The sequence below is a fragment of the Notechis scutatus genome, chromosome 8 (genome assembly GCF_049901735.1).
Source record: "Notechis scutatus isolate UNSWTSFEM ecotype Mainland chromosome 8, rNotScu1.2, whole genome shotgun sequence".
NCBI lineage: Eukaryota > Metazoa > Chordata > Lepidosauria > Squamata > Elapidae > Notechis > Notechis scutatus.
This window is the reverse complement of record NC_142016.1, coordinates 19452269-19476325: the sequence shown is the minus strand read 5'-3', so window position 1 is coordinate 19476325 and position 24057 is coordinate 19452269. Positions and strand designations below refer to the sequence as shown.

Sequence of the window (24057 nt, the reverse complement as noted above, 5' to 3'; positions counted from 1 at the left end):
ATTTTGCTACACTACATTTAACTGTGTAGACTCTATTCTGTCAGCAAAAACAGCCTCGTCAATCAGCCAGACTTCCACCACAGATCAACCTTGCGTGGCACAAAAGCAAACAGGGTGATGTTATCTGATGAAGTGTCCCAAAGGTCAGGGATTGGTTAGAGGGGAAATGGGGCCCATAATGACTTCTCTGACAGTTATCTAGCCAATGAAAGAAGAATATTGACCAAATTGCTGTTTAACTTCCTTTATCTACAGCTGTTGTTTGCCTTCCCTCTAAGTGGCTCTCCTTACCGCAACTCCTTCCTCCAGTGATGTTTGTTCATTTGCTGATGGCTGGTATCTTTAAGTGCCTCTAAAACGGGTTGATGAAGGATGCTTTCCCAGGGAGAAGGTATAAGAATTACTTACAAAGTAATCCCATTTGCATGCCCAGCATTTGACAAGGAAACAGGGACCAACTCTACCTTCATTCTTCAAATTATAATTTTCTCTGGTACTTAATAAATTGGCTCAGAGGTGGGTATTCAGCAGGTTCTGACCAGTTCTGGAGAACCGGTAGTGGAAATTTTGAGTAGTTTTAGAGAACCGGCAAATATCCCCTCTGACTGGCCCCGCCCCCATTTAGTCTCTGCCTCCTGAGTTCCAGCTGATCGACTGGGTTTCTTTGTTGCCTTGCACAGGAGAACGGAGCTGGAAAGCAGGTTAGTGGGTTGGGGAGGGAATAGGACTTTGTAATAACCTTCCCCTAGGAATGGGGAGGGAATGGGGATTTTACAGTATCCTTCCCCTGCCACAACCACCAAGCCATGCTACACCCGCCAGGTCATGCCATGTTCACCAAACCATGCCCACAGAACCGGTAGTAAGAAAATTTGAATTTCACCACTGGTGCCATCATACATTTTGGAATGACTTCATAAAAGATAACAGGTAGTCCTTGACTTACAATATCAATTGGGACCAGAAGTTCTATTGCTGACAAGGCAGTTTTTAAGTGAATCATACCCAATTTTATGAGCTTTTTTTTTTTTTTTTTGAACAACACACTAACAAAATGGGCTTAGTTTGCCCAAAACATTAAGCTTACATCCAAAAAAAAACAAAAAACACAGCTACTTATCAAGCTGAGATTGCTGGATTTAACGTACCTGGCTAAATTTATCTAACTCTACTCTGAGAAGCACAGAAGGAAAACTGTATATCTGGGATTATTGCTTAATTTATTTTGAAGAACTGATTGGTAATAGACCTTACATGGTTGGAACCGGTAAGCTGGAAGTAACTGTACCATGGCAGAAGATACAATGCAGGACTATTTGATGGCACAGATAGCAAATTTGGATTGTCTAGTTGAGAAGATCTCTGGCCTGAAAAAGTCCTATTTGTGGGAATTGAAAAACCAAACTATATGAACAAGTCTATGGAGATTCTCAGTCCTCCAAGTCATAGTTGCTCCAAAGGTGCTTTTTGAGCTGAAGAACCTTCTTGGATGAGAAGTGAAATGTCTTCAAAGAAAAACAAGAAAGTCCAGTTGCCTCTTGAAAAAAAAAAGCACCTACAAGAACACGTTTGAGCCTTTCTGTAATAGTTTCTAAGGAGTGGATTGAATATCAGAAAGAGAAGAGCAAGCTTTAGCAGTCATGTAAACCAGTGAATTAGGTTTCTACGTTGAAAGCTGACCATTATACCAGCCATAGAGCTTCTGTTGTTGACTTGGACACACAATATAAACATTAATACTGGCTTTATTAGCCCTTTATCCTACGTTATCTTTCTTCTTCTACCCGCAGAACTCTGCTATTCTTGGCTGTAAAAAGAAAACTTTTTAGACACACCCAATTCTAATCCCTTTCTACTCCCTAGCTGGAGAGTCCTGATCTTGGCATGCTTGAGTAGATCAGTGCTTCAGAGCTGCATACTGGATGCTGTCTTCTGATTCAGAATCTGTTTCTAAGTCTACGTTGGTGGGATGGAAGCGTGGTGCTAGGTTCTCCAAGGAAGAATAGTGCAGTTCTTCTTCTTTCTTCACCACATTCTCATAATCCACCTTGGTGTCATTCTAAAACAGGAGGAGAAGGAACTTGTTTAGGTAAAGGATATTAGATTCAGGTGAACGTTATACAGGTAGTCCTCGACTTACAGCCACAATTGAGCCCAAAATCTCTATCATTAAGTGAGACATTTGTTAACTGAGTTGTGCCCCATTTTACAACCTCCCCTGCCACAGCTGTTAAGTGAATCACTGCAGTTGGTTAGTTAGTCACCCGGTTGTTAAGTGAAGCAGTTCTTCCCCTTGACATCGCTTGTCAGAAGGTTGTAGAACGTGATTATGTGACCTTCAAATACAGCCGTGTTCATAAGTATGAACCAGTTGTCAAGCATCTGAATTTTGATCACACGTGTCAACTCGTAAAACATTCCTATGCCTGTTTTCAAGTTGCCATCAACAAGGGGGGCGGAATCTGAAGGAGCAGTATGGCAGTAAAACCAGAAGTACATTCCACCATTATCTTAAAAAACATTGTAGCTAGGCAACTGGATCTTCTGTCCACGAAAATCCTTTATTGGAGAATGTGATTGATGACACCCGCCCCATGAATGTGCTTCATTGGAGAATCTGATTTATGAAACACCCAGGGGGGAGTGGGGAAACAGGGTCACAGGTGAATGTGAATTATGTATGCCGGCATGTTGCTCCTAATAAATCTTTTGAGTTTTTTAAAGCTTGGCTTGAGGCTCATGATTTAATTAGGGCTATCTCCAGAATCCCGATGACATGATCATGGGGAAGCTACAAAGGCCATAACTGTGAAAAGGAGTCCTAGGTCACTTTTTTTCAGTAATGTAAATTTGAATGGTCACTAAAGGAGTAAGTTGGGGACTACCTGTACTTAAATGTGAACAAAGTAAAGCTGTTCAATACCACAGACAATACTACTACCCTTCAAAAAGATCTAGACTATGTATCTGAATGGTCTAACATATGGCAACTCCAAATCTCAACAAATAAATGCTCTGTCTTACATATTGGTAAAAAAATCAGAAAATAAAATACAAGCTGAATAGTCAAGATCTTGTTGATGACCCAAGCTCTGTAAAGGACCTGGGAATACTCACCTCTAATGATCTAAGTGCTAGAGCTCACTGCAACTACATAGCCAAAAAGGCATTAAGAGTTGTTAACCTAATCCTACATTGCTTTTTCTCTGGTAATATCTCACTACTAACCAGAGCATACAAAACATTTGCTAGACCAATATTCGAATACAGTTCATCAGTCTGGAATCCTTATCACGTATGTGATATTAACACAATTGAGAAAGTCCAGAAGTATTTCACAAGAAGAGTTCTCCACTCTTCTACCCGTTATAGAATACCTTACGCCACCAGACTCGAAATTCTAAAACTAGAAAACCTCGAATTACGCCGCTTCGGTCCGACTTAAGCATGGTATATAAAATCATACATTGCAATGTCCTACCTGTCAATGAATACTTCAGCTTTAACCATAACAACACAAGAGCACACAACAGATACAAACTCAAAGTAAACCGCACCAAACTTGATTGCAGGAAATACGACTTCAGCAATAGAGTGGTCAATGTCTGAATACTCTACCCGACTCCGTAGTCTCTTCCCCAAACCCCAAAAACTTTAACCTTAGACTGTCTACTATTGACCTCACCCCTTTCCTAAGAGGTCTGTAGGGGGCGTGCATAAGCGCACCAACGTGCCTACCGTCCCTGTCCTATTGTTTCTCTTATTCTTTTATTTTTCTTATATGTACCCATTTCATATATTCACAACTATGTATACACTTGTACTTATTATCTTGTAAACAATTGACAAATCAAAATAAATAAAAAAAATAAAATAAAAAAAAAAAAAAGTTCAGTCATCAGAACCTTTAAATGACCTGAGAATGACTCCACTCTGCAATTCTGGAGAGCCATGATCTGTCAGTGTAGATCACATTTTTTAAACTTGACCTAATGGATCAAGTGAAACTCACCTTTTGAATGTCACCTAATCAAAACTGAATTGAAGTCAAAGTACGTGTGCCAGAGTTTTCTTTGTGGTTTTTCAAATTCCCTTTCTGTTTTCCCTCTTCTTCGTGAACAATTCTTTATTTTTCTTTGTGTGGTGGGGTGTTTGTCAGCTTACTTGATGAAAAGGGGATGAACACTGCCAACACTACTGTTTTCTATTTTCTAATAACAACTTTTTGTTATTCTGAAGCCTATTTAGATGTTCACGTTTCCTAAACTGCAAGAAAGCAACACTTAAACTGAAAAAAATTCCATACTCTCATGATTACAGATTTTAAAAATTTAACAGCCCTCTCTCTGTCATCTCTTTAAAATGGCACTTTTAAAAAGGAAGAATTGCTTGCAAAAAGTGCATATGCCGACACAAAAACATATATGAAAATGTGCATGCCAATTGCCAACAAAGATCTTTGCACACCTTTCATTTTTCAAATAAATCCACATGTTCATGCAGAAATAGACTGAAGAAGAAGCCCAAGCTGCCCATCCTTGTTCATGATTCAATTTCTGCTTTACATGTTGCTTTAAAAAGCTACAGGGACTTTATGAAAATAAAAGCTGGCAAGCCTAAGAGGGAAGCGCCTAAACAGCAAAAGCCCTTGGGACCACATCATATAGTAGAGAAACTCAGCCCAGAAAAAGGGAAGCACACGCTTGCCTTTTTAAAGAAAAATAAATTGCTATTTCAAGGATGATCATTTCTCATGAATTGTACCAACAGCAACAAAAAATCCTAAAAGAAGAAGCTGAATCAAAAGACCATGACTTTCTCATAAACTGGATTTCAGATTTCATTATCTCAGGCCAGCACGTCTCCTGACAGGCTGCCTGGTGGTGATAGAAGTTGTAGTCCAAGCATGTAGTTCAAACATGTAGACCAATTCTCAAATACAGCTTATCTATCAGGAATCCGCACTGCATATCGGACATTAATACAATCAAGAGAGTCCAAAAATATTTCAAGAGAGAGTCTCCTCTACTCACAACAGAATACCCTATGCCTCCAGACTTGAAATTTTAGGCTTAGGTAACTTAGAACTACGCCGCCTTCGGTCTGACCTAAGCATAGTACATAAAATTACCTATTGCAATGTCCTACCTGCCAATGACTACTTCAGCTTCAACCACAACAATACATGAGCACACAATAGATACAAACTCATATTAAACTGCACAAAACTCGATTGCAGGAAATACGACTTCAGCAACAGAGTGGTCAATGTCTGGAATACTCTACCTGACTCTGTGGTTTCTTCCCCAAACCCCAAAAACTTTAAACTTAGACTGTCTACTGTTGACCTCACCCCTTTCCTAAGAGGTCTGCAAGGAGCGTGCATAAGCGTACCTACATGCCTACTGTCCCTGTCTTAATGTTCCCTTTTATTTGTATCTATTTCATGTATTAATAATCATGTTTATACTTATATATATTATCAAATGCATGCTTGACAAATACATTTTTTAAAAAAATCTGGTGAGGGTCATATCTAGTGGCTCCTATATATATACTTGGTCTTTGAATAGAAAATCAGTAGAAAAAAATATTGAGTATTATCACCAAAAATGACATTAAGGAATGGCATCACTTTGTAGGAGACTTATAGTATCTCTATGATCTACTCAAACTTTCTATCTCTGATATGGAATGAAAACAGGAAAGGAAACGGAACTTCTGCCCTCCCCAAATGGATGCCTTCCAGATGTTCTGGTTGAACCTTCTGAGATCTGCAACCCCAGCAATATCTGAGGTACAGGGTCAGGAATGTCCCTGGTTTATAACTCAGAGGGATCCAGCTCGAACAGGACATGTACCTTGGGGTGGAATGCAGGTTTCTTTACTATACTGTAGATCACGCTGTTCTCTGAGGAATCTAGTCCCACGTTTGGCTGCATGACACTGTAATCAAAAAGACATTAACTGCGTGAGATTATTTGATGACCTGACTTTCTGTTGCATCAGTTGCCTTGCTATCATTTGTTTCTTCTCTTCAAAATAACTTTTTACATACATACATACATACATACATACATACATACATACATACATACATACATACATACCGTGTTTCTCATATAATAAGCCCGGGTCTTTTTTTTTTTTGAGCCCCGAAAAAATGGCTAGGCCGTCTTTTCGGGGGTGACTTAATCCCCACCCCCTTGCATCTTCGGGCGGGTGGGTGGCGACGGCTTGGATGTTGACCTCGGCGTTGGTGGGGCACTTCGTATCGGGGTCAACGCAGGCAGCACCATATCCGGGTGTGCCACAAAAGTACTTCCTAACGGTAAGCCCCCCCCCCACCATTCCCCCCCATTTCGCATGTTTTAATATAGGCCTTAATTTGGGGGGAGGGGCTTAATTTCATTTCATGCCTATAAAACATGCTGGGACTTCCTATTGGGGGAGGCCGTATTGTTGGAGAAACAGGGTACATACATACATACCAGTGATGGGATTCACAAAATTTTACTACTGGTTCTGTGGGCGTGGCTTGGTGGGCATGGGGTAGCTTGGTGGGCATGGCAGGGGAAGGTTACTGCAAAATCCCATTCCCTCCCCATCCCACTAACCTGCTTTCCAGCTCTGTTCTCCTGTGCAGGGCAAACAAAGGAGAGCTAGCCGATCAGCTGGGACTCGGGAGCAGAGAATAGATGGGGGTGGGGCCAGTCAGAGGTGGTATTTGCCGGTTCTCAAAATTTCCACTACCGGTTCTCCAGAACTGGTCAGAACATGCTGAATACCACCTCTGATACATACATACACACATACTAGAATAAAATATGGAAAAGAAAAGCTCCTAGGATATTGTAATAGAAGACAAATTTGTGCCTCTAGTTGACTTCTACTTTGCATGTTTTTGTACACCATCACCTAGATTTCTTTTTCTTTTTTTTACTTAGGATCCACAGGAACTTTGCTCTCCTTCTTCATAGACTGGAACTAAACTGACTTTGGAGCAGATACACAGAAAAAATATGGCTATGATTTCAAAGATAGACCTCCTGCATGGAATTTCAGCAGACAAGGAGACGATAATTTGCTGTTTTGTATATCTAGTCAGCCTCATGAATCACAACTGACCATCTTCAAACTGATATAATGTAGCATCCTGTGGAAGTAAATTACTCTACCTTTGCAAAGTGACCTCAGTTGATCACTTTGGACTGCAAATGCTCCGAAGTACTTCCACTAAGTAAAAGGAAACACACACTACTAATTCCACTGGTTAAAGGAGCACTGGTTAAACGCCCTACCTGACTCTGTTGTTAAAGCCTCAACCCCTCACAGCTTCAACCTCAAACTGTCTATTGTGAACCTCACCGCATTCCTAAGAGGTCCTTAAAGAGGGCGTGCCTAAGAGCACCAGCGTGCCTACTGTCCCTGTCTTACTGTCCCTGTTTATCTGTATTTACTCCCTTTGTTCATGTTTATGTTCATACTTATACGTGTTACCTTGTACATGTTTGACAAACAAACAAATAAATAAATAAAGTATTGGGCACTTGATAAAGGACTTCTGAGATAAGTTATACTTCAGCCTTCACTGAATCCAAACAGCCCCTTCTAAGATCTGAAGAGCTCTAATCTAAAGGACTTTATCTTGACCTCTGCATTGAACCAGGATTAGCACCAAGGCCAGGCCCTGTGGCATCAGTTGGGGCGGGGGCATTGTCAATCCATGTAAGCTCCTGATCTTGTGACTGTTCGTTTTTCTCCTTCCTGCTCTTCACGTTCTCTCTCCAAGTGAGAAAGCAGAAGCTCAGCTTGTCCATCTTCTCTGTCTCCCGAAAGATGCCGGCGATCCAAAGGGAATGGCAAATAGATGGACTGTGGGAATAGAGGGACTGTGGGAACCGGGATGAGGAGGAAGCAGTAGGCATAGTGATGGAAGGGGTAGAATGTATCGAGAATCTTCCACAAGCTGAAGCTAGCTTATGGTTTCTTAGATCCTTTATCGTTTGATCATCATACCTGGAATAAATAGTACGGTTATGTAACCCACTGTGGGGGAACTGGAGTGTTGCATATGAAATGGTGCCATCTTGCTCCTCGTTCTGGTGGTCTAGGGGGCAGTCTCTTCTACATTCATTTAGTTTGGAGTTGTTATTAGGTGGTACTTCTCGCTTGGCCTAAGGGGAAGAAAAAAAAATCTCAATATTCTAGCCAGGGAAGACTACTACCCCTCCAATTTCATAACTGCACTAAAAGAGGAAGAATTTGATCAGTGCAGCTTGTTGGAAAATGAAAATCTGGATGCTGGCCAAATTGTATCCATTTAAGGATATGAGAAAGAGTCACCCACAATCTCCAAGCTAGGAACCACTACGCACTCTTTCTTCCTCCCTCCCTCCTTCCTTCTCCTCTTCTTCCTTCCCCTTCCCTTCACTTTTTCCTCCCTGTTTCTTTCCTACCCATGTATTGCAGGTTACAAGGATTTCATCTTCCACTACACCTCGTTCTCAGTCAATAAATAGAGAAGAAGTATTATAGGCTAAGGAACACGGTGGCTCAGTGGCTAAGACACTGAGCTTGACAATCAGTAAGGTCAGCAGTTTAGCGGTAATGGAGTGAGCTCCCATTCCTTGTCCCAGCTTCTGCCAACATAGCAGTTCAAAAGCACGTAAAAATGCAAGTAGAAAAATAGGGACCACTTTGACGTCTTCGGACAGCACTGGCTCTTCAGCTTTGTAACGGAGATGAGCACCACCCCCTAGAGCCGGAAACGATTAGCACCTATGTGCGAGGGGAACCTTTACCTTTATTATAGGCTAATAACACAATCCCTGGATTTGAAAGAAGGAGGAACATTAAGGGTATTAGAACTGGAAGCGAGCTAAAAGGCCTACAAATCCTCCTTAATGCCTTCTCCACCTCTACTGTACCATAGAAAACAATTGAAAGTGATTTTTAACCTTCCTCACAAAAAACGAGCCTCTGGCAGGCCTCTGTGCACTGTCAATGTCCGAACGTATTGTTTTCTTCCTGCAAGAGGAGAAACAGAGTTAGGTCACCTCCAAGTTAGACTGCAATAAAGGTTTGATTTGATTTTGATGGTACCTCACTTCTCATCAAGTGGCTTTCTTTTGAAGTGTCCCCCATCAGCCAATTATGGAGCAAAGAATCTTGAAAATAATTACTGAGCAAAAAAGTGACTTACCCCACTATCCTTCTTATCTGCAGGGCACCCTACGCTATCAGTAGGATATTGACCATCATGTCTACTGTTGATCATTGCCTGCAGGCTATCGACTCTCACTTACCATTTCTTCAAGCCATAAAGCAGCGACCCCAGTAACATAATAAAGGCAAGAACCACACCAAGGCCAATCAAGATGTGTTTCATCACTGTAGCTCTGCTGACTGCACAGTACAAATGAAAAATGACAAAGATTAGTAGGATGTCGATTTGATTTTTTGCCAGATTGAATCCATGACCTTATTTGCTCATCCAACCTACGCTAATCAATGCCCCCATCATATTTCTATTGATATAGTTGGCATGCTCAGAGGTACCCACAAGCGGTAAATGATAGAACAACATTCAACTACTGTCATTTATTTGCTTTTATTCTGGACATAGCTTTGCAGAGACTCAATTCTAAGTGTGGATAATACTAAAAAGAAAAGCTTTAAGCTTACATCTTATTTGCTCAACTCAACCAGACATAAAATTAATTGTTTTAATGTGCAATGTTCTCTGAATTCCTCTTGGCTTAAAAATTCACACCTTCATGTGCATGCACAAACACACATGAATAAATGCACATAATTGGGACACATATATATTGCACAGGAAAAGTTGGATATATTGGGGGAAGTGTGTACAAAAATGTATACTAGTAATAGATTATACTATGGAAACTGGTTTACTAAAAATCCATATATTAGGGAATGTTAGTATAAAGAGAGAGAGAGAGAGAGAGAGAGAGAAGGAGAGAAATACAGTTTGCAAAATAGATGAATTAAATTGCATCAAGGTATCTGGTTTTTCATTCAATTTTGGTTTTTATGTTTTCATTTTTGCTTTGTTTTTTAAGGAATAATCTATAACTTTCTTCTGAGCTTTGAGCCATGGTGGCGCAGCGGTTAGAATGCACTACTCCAGGCTAATTCTGCTGATTGCCGGCTGCCAGCAGTTTGGTAGTTCAAGTCTCACCAGCTCAAGGTTGACTCAGCCTTTCATCTTTCTGAGGTTGGTAAAATGAGGACCCAGATTGTTGGAGGCAATAAAACTGACTCTGTAAAGGACTGTAGAGCATCATATAAGTCTAAGTGCTATTGCTATTTATCTCCTAAATCCAAGTATAAAAATAACAAATCCCACTCTGAAAACAGACTAAACTTCATAGATAATTCTTCAGTTATGAATTGCTCATCCAAAAAAATTGTACTTTAAGATCAGCCAGTCTGATTTCTATCCTCATGAATCTCCAAGCCAACACGAATATTTTGGAGCTGCTCTCCAAAATATTTGCAGAACATGAAATTGCCTCGTTCCGTTTGACTAGTTGTCTTTCCATTGCCCAGAATTTCTTAATCAAGGATGGTCATCTAGGAATTGTAACCATATTTTTCAAGGGAAATACTCACAGGATACACTAATGGTGATGAGCTGTGATTCCCTATTAGAGACAGTATTGAATGCTCTGCAGAGATAATCTCCTGAATGCTCAACCTTAATTTTCCTGAGAATTAAGAATTTTGAATTCTCCATAGGGATTTCTTCTCCTTTCCAATACCACTTGTAAGTAGCTACTGATGGGTAAGCATCATTATCACATCTCATATAGAGATCCATTCCTTCAGTCACATCTTTCTTGTCTAGAGTTAGATGAACATTACGAGGCGCATCTGTCAGAAAAAGAAAGAGTCACTCGTTTTAATCCAGCTTTTGTATATTTGATTCTCCGCATCTGCTACAAGGCAAAGGAATTTATAAGGACTCAACAAGAGACATAGGTGGAGAAATAGTCTTCCATAACCATTATATCTCAATCTTGGTAACTTCCTGATATTTCCACTTCTTGAATTATTAGCAGTGGTCATGTTGGTTGTGGAATTCTGGGAGTTGATATTAGCGGCTAAGTTCTGGAGAGAGTTCATATGGTCTATTGGGTCATCCCAGGGCCTTAGCTCAGCTTTCATCCGAGCACCAATGGGGGGGCAGAGAGACTGAACACCATGTTAGAGCAATATGAGATGCTATGTGAATTATCAGCGGTCCAATTGGGTGGACCTCCTGCCTTTCATGGAGGTTGAGTGCAATAATGATGTTCACAGTAGCACAGGATTAACCCCCTTCAAGGTAGTTCATGGTATGGACTTCATCCCAATGCCTGAGTATCTAAGGGATCCCTCCTCCTCAGTCAGCCTGACCGATTGGATATCAACGTTGAAAGCAACTTGGGAGAATGTTTAAAAAGTACTTAGTTAAAGCAACGCAGAACTATAAAAAACAGGCAGACAAACACCGAGCCCTGCAATGACTATTCCAGTTGGGGGAGAAGGCCTACCTCTCCACAAAATATCTGAGGCTAAAACTCCCTAGCGAGAAACTGGAGCCAAAGTTTATGGGACCATTCTTTGACATATATCTCAAAGTTATCAAGATTGTAAAAGGAGGATTGGAACCAAAATGTAAATATTGTACCAATAATATAAATGTTAATGGTTTTGACTACATCTTTGGTATGTATGGCAAAGTAATGCCAAAATGGCTACTCTGTGTTTTGTATTTATAGTTGTAAACAATAAAAATATATATCAAGGATTTTTAAAATCCAAAAAAACATATTCCAAATGCAATAAAATACTTTCCATAAATCCTAAGCTAAACTAGTTTTCCAACCATAATATCATATACTTAAAAATTAACAGAATGTGAGACAGGAAAAAATGTAAACCTGAAGTAAATAAAATAAAAAGTCTTAGCATGCAAATGTGTTTCCCTAAAGTGTATATTCAAAAAGATACATAATGGTGAATATGTTTGTGAGCAAACTTAAAAATGAGTAAAACACTGGTGTAAATATGAATTTCAGAAGTGTATTCTGATCATACAGAGACCAGGATGCACAAATAACTATAAATTAGATCAGGTCACCTAAAAATATGACTAAAACTAAATCAAATAATAAAATATGGATCTGACATCTTATCTGAAATTTATTTCAGCGTATGTATTGATAGTTGGATGATATTGTACTTTTATATGACTATACATTAAAGTTATATTTACTTCTTTAAAAAAAGATTGCAAAATATTATTTTGTCAAGTCCTTCATCTTTTGTCACATAGCAATCACCTAAAAGCATCTGAAGACCGTAGAAGCAAGAGAGGAAAGTAATCACATTTCACTGTTGTTTAGAATGACTGACAAGGGACTAATCAGACAACAAACATAATAGATCCTCCAGTTCTCCATTGAATATGTCTTGTCCATTTTTAAAATCACTTACGGGGTCAAGATCGCATCTGACAGCAGTAAATTCCACTAGATTCCACTCAAATCATACCCAATATGGCAAACTACCCCATATTCTGTGAAATACAGATTTCATTTTCCAAAGGAGAAAGAAGAGTCCTATGATGACTATGGTATGAGCACTATGCAGAGGTGGTATTCAGCAGGTTCTGACCAGTTCTGGAGAACCGGTAGTAGAAATTTTGAGAACCGGCAAATATGACTTCTGACTGGAGATTTTACTGTATTCTTCCCCTGCCACGCCTACCAAGCCACACCCACAGAACCGGTAGTAAAAACATTTGAATCCCACCACTGGCACTATGGTAATGTCTGGACGACTCCTGCACTTTTCTGAACAAAATTTCAAAAGTAGTTTCCCTTTGACTCTTTCCTAGGTCTGTGTCATGCCCCTGGTGGAGATTGACTCTGAGAGAGAGGAGGAACAGCTGACAGGGAGTGGAAGTGTGGCTCTGGAGGTTGTGGAGGAGGCTGGGAAAGGGCAGATACCAGCTGGGCAGTCAGAGGAAGACCCAGGCCCATCCACTCTTCATCCTAGGGCACGCAGGGAGGAATGGAGAAGGGAACAATGTGGCTTATCGGAGAAGAAGTGGCCATGATCCCCCTCATTGGCTGCAGCTAGTGGGAATAGTATAAAGGAAGGATGTTTAAAACACAGCGTTGCTAGAAGCAAAGCGTGTTTTATTTCTGGCTGAGGTTTATCTTGGTTGGCATTCTTCCAACGGACCGTGCCTTGCTATCTTCTTGAAGTTTGCAATTAATTATCCTGGTCTGTCATGGAAATTCCTTCAGTGCGGTTTGTTTTGGTTTTTTATTTCTCCATTATCTGTTCTTTGAGTTTGGACTGTATTTCTTTCTTTTGGAGACTATTTTGGAAAGAGTTTAATCTCCAATTGTGAACAATTGAAAAGTGAGGCCAAGTTGGAGCCATTAAAGGTAATTTATTTACGTTTGGGAATTTATTACATGTGTGCTGCTTCCCGGATCATCACAGTTTAAGAAATAGGGATTGGCCTAAGGTCACCCAGATGGCTTTATGCCTAAAGCAGTAACCAAGAATCAAGCTTGAGTCAACAACGATTGTACCTAGAAGAGAAAGCCCATTGAGCACAGCAAGAATATCATGACTATACACTGAATCTGTACTCACAATTCACTTCCAGCTTAATAGTTGGAGACTCTGCCTTTGTTATGTTGTTTTTTGATACACAACGGTAGATGCCAGAATCCGTTGAACTGGCATTCTGGATGAATAGAACATTTTCTGCAGAGTTCAGTGACAGAAGTTGCCCATTTTTATACCAGGTGTAACTGAGTTGTTTGGGGTTGGCCACTCTCACACTACAAATCAGGTGAACAGGATTACCTTCAAGGACCAACCCTGAAGGTTTTCGATTGAGCTTGACATCTTTGGGGCCATCTGTAGGACAAAAGGAGAAATGCAAGCACAGAGAGTGATATCCTATTGCTCTTGAACATATGGCAAGAGTGACCAGCATTTGCCCAGAGTGACCAGCATTGTGGGCATACATTAGCTACACTGAACAACTCAACTAATAGCATCCACTTTCCTTTTTGAACCCAAAGCTATATATTCTTTAATTAAATCATTCTCAACTTTTCACCTACCCCCAAACTACTCTAAAACATTTTTTTTTTTACTCAGTTTGTTTGCTTGTACAAACCGTAGGCAGCAATGCCCCACAATGATTTGATTATGTCCAGAGCTTTGTCAATATGAGGTTGTGGTTGAAATATTGAACTTGGACTAGGAGATGTAGCTTCAAGTATATCTTCAGCTACAGATGCTAATTGAGTGACTTTAGGCAATCATTTTCCCAGGGCTTTTACTATGGAGAAAAATAAAGGTGAGAGTGCACTTGGAGCTCCTTGAAGTAAGGCAGGTTTATGATTCTATCAAAGAATAGAATAGAATAGAATAGAATAGAATAGAATAGAATAGAATAGAATAGAATAGAATAGAATAGAATAGAATAGAATAGAATAGAATAGAATAAGATAATTGAATAGAAGAGAGAAGAGAAGAGAAGAGAAGAGAAGAGAAGAGAAGAGAAGAGAAGAGAAGAGAAGAGAAGAAGAGAATAGAATGGAATGGAATGGAAGAAAAGAGAAGATAAGAGAGAAGATAAGAGAGAAGAGAATAGAGAATAGAGAATAGAGAAAGAGTAGAGTAGAGTAGAGTAGAGTAGAGTAGAACAGAACAGAATTGAATTCTTTATTGGCCAAGAAAATTGTCTCCAGTGCATAAGCCCTAGTCTCAATGTACATACAAGCAATAAGTGATAAATCATGGTCATGGTCATTATAAAAATACGTTCATCATAAATCATAAGATACAACAATTAGTGATAGTCATAGGATACTAGATAAGCAATAAATCATACTAGGGTACTAAACAAAACAATGTAATCATTAGATACAAACAACAAAGTTAGCGTCATAAGAAGATAAGGAGATAGGAAAGATGAGGAGAACAATGAAGAAATAACATAAAGGCAGGGTGCCCATAGCAAGATCTTCTGCTATATCTCCATCAGAACACCTTCCAAAGTTACAACTGAAATTCTAATTCTAACACACCGAAAAGGAGAAAAGTTTTTAGCATATGAATAAATCCATTTTAACATTTAAATTTAAATTCCGTCAAAAGTTGATTCATTAATCTATTACTCACACCCTTTTTTTGTGCTCCTTCACTCAAAATTGTGCTCCTTCACTCTAACCTGAAAGATGTATAACTTGAGTTTCTAAAATAATTTATTCCATGTTCAATTTCTTATACTTGCTATATCCAAGACTTGAATGGCAATGCTCTTGTGCAGGGATGTCAAACTCAAGGCCCAGGGGCCAGATGTGGCCCATGGGATGCTCAGATCTGGCCCACGAAGCCAGTCTGGAAGCAGCGAAGGACCAGAGAGGGCCATGAGCTCCATTTTCGCTGGCAGAGGGTTGCAGGAGGCCATCACAGCCAAAAACAGAAGTCGGGAGCCCATTTTCTCTGGTAGAGAGCTCATGCCCCAGAGGTGCCCCCAACATGAGTGACTTTGAGCTAGCCACGGCCACTCTGCCCCCACCCTCAAGGTCAAACACAACCCTGATGAGGCCCTCAATGAAATAGAGTTTGACCCCCCTGCTCTTGTGGGTCTCTCCAGGAACAATTTAGCTGCTTAAAGGCTTCCAGCTCATCATATAGTTATTCTTACTTACAAAGGATATCCAAAGTGATGGTTGGGGAGAAAGTGCAGCCAACACTATTACATGCTTCGCATCTGTAAGAAGTGATTGGTTCAGGAATTGCAACGACTGTCAGTGTCGAGCCCTGACTTCTGGATGTGTCATCAAAAATTGATACCAAAATTTTGTAATTGTTGTTGCTGGGGTAACTACTGCCCACGGAGCAGTTCAAAATGACTTTGTCACCTTCTTTGATAGGCAAATGATTTGAATGAAAAAGTTGGACATCCTTGGGGCAATCTGCAAAACAAAATCAATGTTTGTTTGTTTTTTTAATTCAGTAGATAAATTATAGAGTTCTCTGGGTTTTGAAAAAGGTTCTTTGCAGTGATAATTCAGAGTTCTCTGCAAAGCATCTCTGCAAAGTTGTACCCCACTTTTAATTAGCAGAGGCACTGAGACAGATTGGTAGTAGCAATCCAGCAACTCTTATTTACTTCTTTGCTGAAATGGTGCAGCGTGCAATGTGCTACAGCCCACAAAAGATTGAAGTGCTGCGAATTGTGAGAAAAATGTCAACAATCCCAGTTGTGTCCCATTGATCCCCAATAAAAAGTACATATGAACAGTTGTTCCAGATGTAGATTTTTTTTAGACTGGCCAGCTCATAATTAGAGCTACTTCAGAAGGTTATATTTTGTTGTCATTGTTAGAGTGGGAAGACAAATTTTATTATTCGAGGGAGCTGTGAGTTTCATTTCCACGATATTAATATTGAAGAAAGAGTTCCATGACTGTGATAATTTTAGAATGAAAAATTTGCCACCAATTCAACTGCAATGGAATCTAGAAATCTGTATTTTTAGCCTTCCATATAATGGCCTCCGAAGCAGAGGTGGTTGTGGCCCCACCCCCGCCTGGCTTAGTGAAGGGGGGAAATGTCCCTATGGTGGTCTTCAGCAGGTTCTGACCAGTTCTCGAGGACTGGTAGCAGAAATTTGGAGTAGTTCGGAGAACCGGCAAATAACACATCTGACTGCCCCTGCCCCCATCTATTCTCCGCCTCCCGAGTCCCAGCCGATCGGCTGGATCTTCTTTGGTTGCCCTGCTCAGGAGAACAGAGCTGGAAAGCAGATTAGTGGAGTGGGGAGGGATTGGAGATTTTGCAGTATTCTTCCCCTGCCACGCCCACCAAGCCATGCTCACCAAGCCATGCCCACAGAACTGGTAGTAAAAAAGTTTGAATCCCACCACTGCAAGTCCAAAGGACATTATATGGGCCTCAGGTCTGTTTTTCTGAAGTGCTCTATTGGGGGAGAGGAGATATAAGACTGTGCAGCGCTTAATCTCCGAGTGGTTCTTTGGAGCTTGAATGTAGCAGCTTCCCACCGTGGTTTAAAACAACTGTGTCTTTTTCTCAACATCCCCAGCAACACTGGGGAGTGGACTGGAAAGAATCTCCTGTTAATCTATAAGTAATACACAGCCATGTGGTTTAAACAGCCTGCTGTTTTTTTTAAATACAACTTCCAGTGCTAGGATCTGTTTCTACTTACAATGAACATTCAGTGTGACAGAGGCATTTGAATGGCCAATCATGTTGTGGGCCACACAAAGATAGGTATCAGAATCCCTGGGTTGAATTGCCTCAAATTGCAGTTTTGGTCCAGTCATGATAATATCAGGTGTGCTGCTTTTGTACCATTTATAATCACTGATGGGAGGGTTGCCAGTGGCTGAACATGTCAAAACCACATTGTCCTTTTCTTGGATGAGTGATTGTAGCTTTATAATGTTGACCTTTGGTGGATCTGGGGGATTGAAAACAAAATTGATTTCAGGGTTTTTATTAAGGCAGATGTTTGGCAATTTCTTCCTCCTGAAGGGGCAACAGAATAAATCAAATTGATGTGGGTAAGAAGATTATAACAAAACTGAGTATTGTAACTGTGCCTGTTTTTGTTGTGTCATATCTCTCTCTCTCTCTCTCTCTCTCTCTCTCACACACACACACACACACACACACACAGATTTTATTTTGAGGTGGTCATTAAACAAACACCAAGGCTGTTAAGCAAAACTATTGTTTCGTATCAGCATTTTTTGCCAGAAACCAGGAAATTTGGTTTCTGGAAAAATAGCAATAGCAATAGCATTTATATATCATTTCACAATGCTTCACAGCCCTCTCTAACCTGCTTGCAAAGTCAGCCTATTGCCCCCAACAATCTGGATCCTCATTTTACCAACCTCAGAAGGATGGAAGGCTGAGTCAACCTTGAGCCAGCGAGAATCAAACTGCTGTGGGCACTGAAAAATTGGGTTTGGTTTATCCACAGATGGGCTTATGTACAAGTATACATGGTAATATTTTTAAAGTACCCATATATATTCTGTATCTACTTACATTAAAGCCCATCCATGGATAAGTTGATCCTCACATTTTTAATCAAAATACCATGAAAAATGGATAACTCATGGATTGTCCACAGCTAAAACCACTTGTGAAAATTAAACATACAAACATTGCTAGGGTCAGCTTACTGTACCTGTACGTGACATATATTTTTCATGGTATTTTAATTAAAAATTCAAAGGTTGGCTAATTGGCAGGTGAGTGTACATGATCTTCCTTTTGGAAAAGGCAAATATCTTCAGAAGAACTGGACAGTGAAGAGGCCTTAAGAGAGAACTGGTGTTCAGCAGCACCAATTAATCAACTCACACCGGACGCTAATCATCAGGTTGTCAGAATCCGCAATTCCAATGCCGTTATTCACTTCACATCTGTAACTTCCAGAATCTGTTCCTTTTAAATTATAAAACTCGCTTCTGGGGCCCCATTGTATATTTTCATCATTCTTATACCACTGATAAGAAAACACAGGCGGGTTACTGCTATTAACTATACATTCCAGAGTCAGTTTGTTTCCCTCTCTGACAATGCTTCCAGGTTCAGCATTCACTTTAACTCCTTTGGGAACATCTAAAACAAACAAGATTCAGAATTAAAATAAAACAACAGAAAAATACTTGAGGAAAAATGATTGGAACGATTAAGATCAAATGTTCTAGCATTCAAATTACAGTCCTCAGAATTATAGTTACCTCATAGAGACAACTCCTTTCAACCTCATAGAAATTCCCAGAGTCAAGGATGAGTCGGCATTAAAGTGTTTTTTAAAAATAATACTTTTTGCTCAGCAAAAATGCCTAACCTTGTTCCCCTTTTAGTCTGTAGAACAGTGATCCCCAACCTTTTTATGCCACGGCCCGGTACCGCATCAGCTGGGTGCATGGCATCAGCTGGGGCCGCCATCTTTTGATGAAAAGTGCTTCCGTGACCTCACGGAAGCACTTTTCATCAAAAGATGGCGCCCAGCTCGTGAGCTTTCCGGCAGAAATGGCTTACCCGGAAAAGCTCAGAGCTGGCGCTGCCATCTTTTTGATGAAAAGTGCTTCCGGTGAGCTTTCTACCCGGAAAAGCTCACCGGAAGCACTTTTTCATCAAAAAGATGGCGGCGCCCAGCAAACCAGCGGCCCGGTAGGACTTGTTCCATGGACCGGTGCCGGTCCGCGGACCAGTGCTTGGGGACCCCTGCTGTAGAATGTTTTTAGCCTTGTGCCTAATTTGGAATATTGTCTCTAATAGAAGAATGAAATTATTATATGAAGCATCAAAATAACAAGCCATGCATTTTAGGCTTCTCAGCAGGCATTAGTTTGGTATAAACAATATACTTATTTAGATATTGAATTAAAACCATTTTTCTAGATTCATACAGCAAACTAGACCTAAACATACATTTTATCATCAGAGCAAGTCTCTTTCCCGCCCAAACTATAACTAGCTGACATAAAAATCAAACAAACTAGCTTGTTTGTTTTCTGAATGCAGTTCCTAGATCAGGGCTGTCAAACCCATGGTCCACGGGCCGGATGCGTCACGCGCTGGCCATACCCACGCCCGGTATAGCAAAGGGGGAAAAAGTTGCGATACCTCACGTAATGCTGCCAGGACATCGTGAGTTTGACACCCCTGTCCTAGATTGTTACATAATTGGTTGTGATGTGTGTGTACACAGCCATGGAATCTGTAACCCTTTCCCTGAAATTTCTAGAAAACAGAGACATAAATTTTTGAAGGTCATGATTGCTAAAGGTCTTTATTTTACACATAGAGATTCTTCTGTGTACCAAAGCAAACAACTTGAGTTGTCCACCCTTCATTATTCATATTAGACAAAGTATTCTTTCCGTATGTCACCTTTGCCATGAATGTCCTTAAAAATAGACAAATCTTTGATCAACCCCATTGTGTCCACCATCTTGCCAATTTGGTCATATCCTAGGTATACCCTTGACCCCTGCATCAGCTTTTATCCCATTATACACTCACATTTTACCATCAGATTTGCAAATGGTTTCTTTATTTCTCTCCCAAGGGTTTTTAGCAAACATGTCAATTGTTTCCCATGGTCCTTCCAAGTGGCAGTGAAAGACTGTTCAGTCTGTACTGTCTGGTTTTCAGTGGTAATTTTTGGGGGCAACACAAGATGATCTTCTAATCCTTGGATAGACAATTTTATGGGCTCATCATAACAATGATAAGGTATTGAACATGCCACTGTATACTTGTTGTTTTCTGTCATTTCTGGGGACACTGTTTTTATCAGTTCTGAAGGGGTTTCTGCAATCAGATAATTGAAGAAAGAAAACATTTTACACAAATGTTGAACAAAGTTGAATTGCTTTTTAAAGAGATAATTTATTAATTTAGAAATCTACCATGTTCAAGCCAGTATTTTATCATGTACTCAGATTGAAGTGGAGAAAGTGGAGTGGAGAAAGAAAAGCCAAAATAACTGTTTTACATTTAATATATATTTACCCCTCCCACAATATCACATTAACAATTATAATTCAGTAATCATATCTAAAAAGATTTTGGATTTTGGGCACCTCTTGATTGGAAAGATGGGTGGACAATAAACCAAAATATTATAACTGTGCACCAGTCAAGTGGTCATGGTAAGGCAGAAGATAGCTTCTGAACAATCTTTCATCTCCACTTGAGAAAATATGACCAATCTACTGAGCACATCCTTCTGCTGAATTAGGAGAACAGAGTATGTGAAGTATCCATAGATGGAAAACACTATTTTCTTGTTGCATCCTTTGAATTAACAACCTGCAATCATTTATAGACCGGAAGTTGCAAGTCCAAAGTTTACTGGTGATATTTTGCAAAGGCAAGTTTTAGTACCAATAAAGATGGGAGAAAGAGGGGAAGAGATAATTTTCTCGGAAGTACTTACCATGAACAATAATTTCTAGTTTTTCGAGCCATTTCTTTTGAGTTTGCAACTTTCCAGCTATCCAATAAAGTCTGATCCCATAAATGCCTTTATCACTTAGGCGGAGCTGGGAAATTTTCAAACTGCAGTTTTTGCTTCCCAAATCACCCACAAATTTCACTCGATTACTAAACTCAAAACTGACTTCAGTTGCTGTCTGGTTGCTGTTATATAAGAGCACTCCACTGTAATCATTTAGGGTATTATCAAATGAAGGCTGAAAATACCAAGCAAAGGACGCATGGTTGATAGATCGACTGTTATACTCCTTTTCGATGTTGCATGAAATGACCACACAAGATCCCTCCCAAACATTTAGGAGTTGGGGTGTCACAGATAATGGTTTACCTAAACAACCTGAAAAGAGAATCAAATAATGATGTTTGATTAAGATCCATCTCCTTACCTCTCAAAACAAAATGCACCGAGAAAGCAACAAGTCAGCAGTGTTTTCGTACTTCTGTGGGGAAAACCCTCCATCCCATCCCAGATTTTACTCACGGTTTGGAAGTGGAAAAAAAGTGACACTATCATAAAGAAATGCAATGATCGAGCCATAGCTTGGTTCCTCCAGGGAGGTTTTTCCATTTCCATTCTAGTCACTGCTCCTTCATCACAAAGTTGAAAATAATTTCCAAGAAGCTGTTGAGAGGCTCAGAGGGAGTTGCATTACAAAGAAAAACATGCAATAATCCCAAAGCTCACCAATTTAGAAGAAAGAGTAGAGCAGAGTAGAATAGAAATTTTAGAATAGAATAGAATGGAATGGAATAGAATAGAATAGAATAGAATAGAATAGAATAGAATAGAATAGAATAGAATAGAATAGAATAGAATAGAATAGAATGGAATGGAATGGAATGGGATGGGATGGGATGGGATGGGATGGGATGGGATGGGATGGGATGGGATGGGATGGATAGGATAGGATAGGATAGGATAGGATAGGATAGGATAGGATAGGATAGGATAGGATAGGATCCAAGTGTGATTGGGCACACAAAGAATTTGTCTCCTGTGCATGAGCTCTCAGTGTACACACAAACAATGAAGTGATACATCATAGATCATAAGATTATAAGATACAACATATCATAAATCATAAGATACAACAGTTGACAAATCATAAGATACCAATAGGAGAAGGTAGTAAAAAGATGAGTGGCATGAAAGACAAGAAGATGACAAGGATAATCACAATACAGCCTACTACATGAGTAAATATCCTTGGGCAGAAGACAATGCTGCTTGAAAGAAAACCGCTTGGAGCGGGCTGTAAAGTATTGTAAAGCAGTATATAAGTCTAAGTGCTATTGCTATTGCTACGAATAAACTCTTGAACTTCCTTCAATTATCTCCCTCAGACCCAGATTACATAATATTATTATTTTTGTTTGATTTGGGGTTGTTCTTATTTATTTCACTTTTACTATTTTAGTGGGTTTACTTGCCATCACCACCCCTCTTAGAAAGGAAGATCCAACCTCGCCTTGACATTTGTCATGTAATGCACATTTTGTGATTGTTTTGACACTTATGCAATCTTGAAACCATTTGTGTGGGAGATTTTCAAGGGAAGCTACTGTTTGAAAAAAGCATGTGATATATCAATAACATTCTCAAATAAATTGTTTTTGACTCCACTCTTAGAAAGATTTTGAAAATTATTAAATTTCTTGTCATGGTCCAGAAGTTACTTTAACTTCATGTCTGTTTATTTCGATAGCAAAAGTAAAAAAAATCTCAACAAACTAAAATTCTACAATTAAATTATGAAAATATCACGAATAGCCCGATGGAACAAATTGAATTTATTTTTTTCCTGCCCACAAAGCATGTGAATGCAGCAGATTAAGTCTAGAAAGTTAAATCTACGCCAACTTTCCTAGTTATAGAAGAGGCTGAATTTAAAAGAAGGACCAGGGGTGACAGAGTAGCAGTCTTCCAATACTTGAGGGGCTGCCCCAAAGAAGAGGGAGCCAAGCTATTCTCCAAAGCACCCGAGGGCAGGACAAGAAGCAATGGATGGAAACTCATCAAGGAGAGCCGCAACCTAGAACTAAGGAGACATTTCCTGACAGCCAGAACAATTAATCAGTGGAACTGCTTGCCTTCAGAAGTTATGAATGTTCCAATACTGGAAGATTTTAAAGAAACTGGACAGCCATTTGTCTAAATTGGTATAGGGTTTCCTGCTTGAGCAAGGGGGTTGGACTAGACGACCTTCAAAGGTCCCTTCCAACTCTGTAATTCTGTTCTGTTCTTTAAAAAAAAAACTCATAGTAACAAAATCTTTTGCAAAGAATATCTTACAGTGAACTCATAAAGCAGAATGTTATATCACAAGATAAGACGTGATAGCTTTATTTCTACCCATCCATTCGGCCATTTGGCATTCTGAATCTTGAATGATCCCTGTTATTACATCCCTCAAGCCCTAAGGGCAAATCAATCTATTTTTTGCAGCCTTCACCAAACAACTCTCTGCTGTTATGATCTAACGTAGCTCAAATTCCCTTTTCTCCCTTGACAGAACATACTAAACACACACAGACACACACAAACACACACTTGTTATACACACATTTACAACAGTTACCTGGAAGGAACAGCATCCATAAGAAGCACCTCATTGTCAGTTTAAACCTAGGGAAAGACAGCAGAATACAAATTGTAGGTATCACTAACTGATACGAAAGTTCATTAATAAAGTTGGCAACACCGGATTATAAAGAAAAAAAAGGGTGTTTATGAAAATATGCCAATTAAGAATGGTTTTTCACTCTGTGAGTGATTCTGTTGCAGTTTAGTTTTCAATTTCGTAGCTGTTTCTTTCTTGGAGCTATTTTCTAGCCACCCTATCCATTAAAACTCGAGGTGATATTTGTGTTTATCAGGCTGATTTTTTTTTTCATGCTACTAAAGTTAGAAAATAAAACAGGCAAGCCCATTCACACATCATTACTTGCCTT

General features: G+C 39.7%; 1 protein-coding gene and 1 long non-coding RNA gene across 5 annotated transcripts in view; one reads left to right on the top strand and one right to left on the bottom strand.

The window, feature by feature from the left end:
* LOC113425922 (uncharacterized) overlaps positions 1-24057 on the top strand; it is a 169035-nt gene that overhangs the window by 121121 nt on the left and 23857 nt on the right. Inside the window, exon 4 of one of the 2 annotated variants that reach the window (XR_015750506.1) lies at positions 21915-21950. The exons of the other annotated variant lie outside the window; for it this stretch is intronic. This is a non-coding gene — a long non-coding RNA (uncharacterized LOC113425922). Of the gene's footprint in view, positions 1-21914; positions 21951-24057 lie in introns of those variants that run through there. 2 annotated transcript variants of the gene reach the window in all.
* Positions 1202-23732, bottom strand: LOC148129928 (B-cell receptor CD22-like). Of its 3 annotated transcripts, none has more exons than XM_087970969.1 (13): positions 23685-23732; positions 21047-21442; positions 20128-20418; positions 18454-18714; positions 17285-17539; positions 15762-16028; positions 13684-13953; positions 10639-10899; positions 9309-9408; positions 8961-9030; positions 8020-8177; positions 5862-5946; positions 1202-2059 (listed from the first exon to the last, which is right to left on the bottom strand). In XM_087970969.1, exons 1-13 carry the CDS (start codon positions 23716-23718, stop codon positions 1898-1900), a joined length of 2610 nt encoding a protein of 869 aa, XP_087827095.1. In that variant the 5' UTR covers positions 23719-23732; the 3' UTR covers positions 1202-1897. The 3 variants fall into 3 exon arrangements, with proteins under 3 accessions (XP_087827095.1, XP_087827096.1, XP_087827097.1); XM_087970970.1 differs by having other exon boundaries at positions 8970-9030; XM_087970971.1 differs by lacking the exon at positions 23685-23732 and adding an exon at positions 21587-21881.

Coding starts and splice junctions, on each gene's coding strand:
- LOC148129928 (XM_087970969.1), bottom strand. CDS start 23,718: ATGAGGTGCTTCTTATGGATGCTGTTCCTTCCAG. Junction 16,029..17,284: donor TGTCACACTGAATGTTCATT/GTAAGTAGAAAC, acceptor TTTGTTTTGCAG/ATTGCCCCAAGGATGTCCAA. Junction 5,947..8,019: donor AACCGTACTATTTATTCCAG/GTATGATGATCA, acceptor TTTTGATTACAG/TGTCATGCAGCCAAACGTGG.